We start from the raw sequence: 3,529 nt of genomic DNA, 5'->3' as shown, positions 1-3,529 counted from the left end.
TGGGGACAGTTTGTCACCGTTATAGTGCAATTAATGTATTGTTTAGTGTTGTGTTGTGTAGTGGCTTTGCTGGCATGCATCCCACATTTATTAAACATTTTTGCCCCACCAAGATTTACATGCTAAAATCGCCACTGCACATTTGCTATTTAATGCAACAGTTTTTGTGACAAAATTACGCTAGTGTTGAAAATGCAATGGAATAAAAAAACATACGTGGAAAAAGTAGGCGTACATTTTGTGTGCACTACGTCATCAGGCACTGATTTGTATCCACAACCAGTCATTTTGGTGGAAACACACCACAGGTGGAACATTTTTATATTTTCTTTAAGTGGAGTCTAGAATATTCGCATGAAAATATGTTGCCAATAGGATGGAAACATAGCTACAGATAGTACATGCTTCCAGTAATTGGCCTATAGCATTTTAAAGCTGCCTATCTCTTTAAAACTGAAACAAAACGTTCATCTCTAATGCAGCCAATCAGAATCATAAAAGGGAGATGGGGAGATTATAAAAAATTGTAACTAAAATATTTGTCACTGTGTTATATAGGCCTGGAATAGGCTATTCTGTCCAAAGTGGGATTAAAAAGACAAGTGACAGGATGCAATTTATGCTTTACCTGACACTCTTAGGTGTACTTGGCACCACCATGGGGATGAATGAAACCACGAGGCGCCAAGCCAACGTAACAACAGAAGAGGGAGAAGTACAGCAATGCTCAAGCTGCGAGTTCAGAGAACAGAGCAGACAAATGAGACTCCACAACATCAGATCCCAAATTCTCAGCATTCTGAGGCTCGAGCAGGCTCCAAACATCAGCCGAGAAATGATCAGGCAGCTCTTACCGAAAGCGCCTCCCTTGACACAACTTATAGACCAGTATGAGCATCGTGTGGAGGATGAGGAGCGTGCCACCACTGAAACGATCATAACCATGGCAAAACGTAAGTAATTAAGTATTTGCTCATACAAAAGTGGGTAGTTTATGCCTGCCATGCGCCATGGAACCAGAAAAATCTGTGCGTAAATTCACCGGTGTGCTGTGCGTAATTGGGTTCCAAATAGACAAAACTGGGACTTATTCTAACTCTTCTCTTTTTAGTTGGACCAATGTCACAACAAGACGGAATACCATCTTGTTGTTTCTTCAATCTCAGTCCGAAGATTCAACCTAACAACATTTTACATGCACAACTTTGGGTGCACTTGCGACCAGCCGACACAGTCACAACTGTCTTCTTGCAAATCTCCCGCATAAAAGCAACCACTGAGGGAAACTCTCGCATACGGATCATCTCCCTGAAGATCGATGTGGCTTCTGGTGCAAGCTCTTGGCAAAGTGTAGACATCAATCAATTACTCAAAACCTGGCGTCATCAGCCAGAAACTCATTATGGTCTCGAGATCAAAGCTTATGATTCGAAAGGGCAGGACTTGGCTGTCACGGTAGCGGAGCTGGGAGAAGAGGGACTGGTAAGTACTACCATATGGAATGTAATTATATCATAATGATTTGGAATGTGATTTTGCCTATAGGCATCATAATAGGTTGGTTACAAGGTTTAATCAAATATATTGTTATTGATAACCATGTATACACGTAATCCATCCACAGTGGACATTTCATTCCATCAGTTATGCCACCAGATGTTTGCAGTGCTGTTTTGTTTTGGATTTCATTCTTATTGTCATTCCATTCACAGCAACCCTTCGTGGAGGTGAAGATATTGGAGAACCTAAAACGTTCCCGGAGGGCCTCAGGCCTGGACTGTGATGAAGAGTCCTCAGAGACACGGTGCTGCCGCTACCCCCTCACCGTCGACTTTGAGGCCTTTGGCTGGGACTGGATCATTGCCCCCAAACGCTACAAGGCCAACTACTGTTCTGGAGAGTGTGAGTACATGCACCTCCAGAAGTACCCCCACACTCACCTGGTGAACAAGGCTAACCCCCGGGGTACGACAGGGCCCTGTTGTACTCCAACTAAGATGTCCCCCATCAACATGCTCTACTTCAACCGCATGGAGCAGATCATTTATGGGAAGATACCATCTATGGTGGTGGACCACTGTGGCTGCTCCTGAGAGGGAGGATGAAGAGGACAGGAACAACACACACACACACACACACACACACACACACACACACACACACACACACACACACACACACACACACACACACACACACACCACACACACACACACACACACACACACACACACACCACACACACAGGACACGTGTTGTGTAATGAGTTAAAAAGTTATCCCAAAGTGAACCCTCTTACAAGAATCCATAATATTTTTGCATAAAAGGCTACAAGAGACATGTGGAGTTTGAAAAACATGAACCCTTTGCTCTGAGTGAGGACATGAACTGCCCATACTCTCCCCCCTGAGGTTCGTTCCGCAATGTGGCTGGAACTGCTATAAACATTTAAGGACACATAACACAATTGTCATTGGAGTGCAAAATCTGCACTGAAACAGATGTCCCCGATATTGTGGATCACAGGATTTTGGAACAGCTTGGTGGTCCTCAGAACACAGTGTCACATACAGAGCTATTCTATTAGCCTACATGAATTTAAACCAAAAATGATATGTTCCTTATGTAGCTAAATGTTTTAGGCCTATAGTCATATTATATTGTGATCAGTTTAACCTACAGATTATGATAGGAATATTATGTTTTGCATTAGAGCTTCCCTAGTACTATATCAACTCAAATAAATTTTTATTTGTCACATGCGCCGAATATTACTGTACTGTTGGAGCTAGGAAAACAAGCATTTCGCTAAATATGTGTATGTGACCAATATTTGTATTTTATTTACTACTGGTGTAAACTTTAACGTGAAATGCTTGCTTACAAGCCCTTCCCAATGATGCATGAGTTTCCAAATAATAATAAAAATAAAATAGTAACACAAGAAATAAAATAAAATACACAAGAATGGAGCTATTTACAGAGAGTACCAGTACCAGATTAATGTGCAGCGGTACAAAGTATTTCAGGTAGATATGGAAACTCAGCAAAAACAGAAATGTCCTCTCACTGTCAACTGCGTTTATTTTCAGCAAACTTAACATGTGTAAATATTTGTATGAACATGACAAGATTCAACAACTGAGACATAAACTGAACAAGTTCCACAGACATGTGACTAACAGAAATGGAAAAAATGTGTTCGTGAACAAAAGGGGGGTCAAAATCAAAAGTAACAGTCAGTATCTGGTGTGGCCACCAGCTGCATTAAGTACTGCAATGCATCTCCTCCTCATGGACTGCACCAGATTTGCCMGTTCTTGCTGTGAGATGTTACCCCACTCTTCCACCAAGGCACCTGCAAGTTCCTGGACATTTCTGGGGAGAATGGCCCAAGCCCTCAACCTCCGATCCAACAGGTCCCAGACGTGCTCAATGGGATTGAGATCCGGGCTCTTCGCTGGCCATGGCAGAACACTGACATTCCTGTCTTGCAGGAAATCACGCACAGCAGTATGGCTGGTGGCAT

The 3,529-nt window shown here is 42.5% G+C and overlaps 1 protein-coding gene across 1 annotated transcript; it reads left to right on the top strand.

Annotated features, from left to right (window-relative positions):
- Positions 1-566: 566 nt before the first annotated feature.
- Positions 567-2,099, top strand: LOC112080592 (growth/differentiation factor 8-like). The gene is made up of 3 exons (XM_024146399.2): positions 567-953; positions 1,112-1,482; positions 1,713-2,099. The coding sequence occupies exons 1-3, from the start codon at positions 611-613 to the stop codon at positions 2,091-2,093; spliced, it is 1,095 nt and encodes a 364-aa protein (XP_024002167.1). The 5' UTR covers positions 567-610; the 3' UTR covers positions 2,094-2,099.
- Positions 2,100-3,529: the final 1,430 nt, after the last annotated feature.

Source organism: Salvelinus sp. IW2-2015, unplaced genomic scaffold, assembly GCF_002910315.2.
Source record: "Salvelinus sp. IW2-2015 unplaced genomic scaffold, ASM291031v2 Un_scaffold16393, whole genome shotgun sequence".
Classification (NCBI taxonomy): domain Eukaryota; kingdom Metazoa; phylum Chordata; class Actinopteri; order Salmoniformes; family Salmonidae; genus Salvelinus; species Salvelinus sp. IW2-2015.
This window is presented reverse-complemented; position numbering and strand designations above follow the sequence as displayed.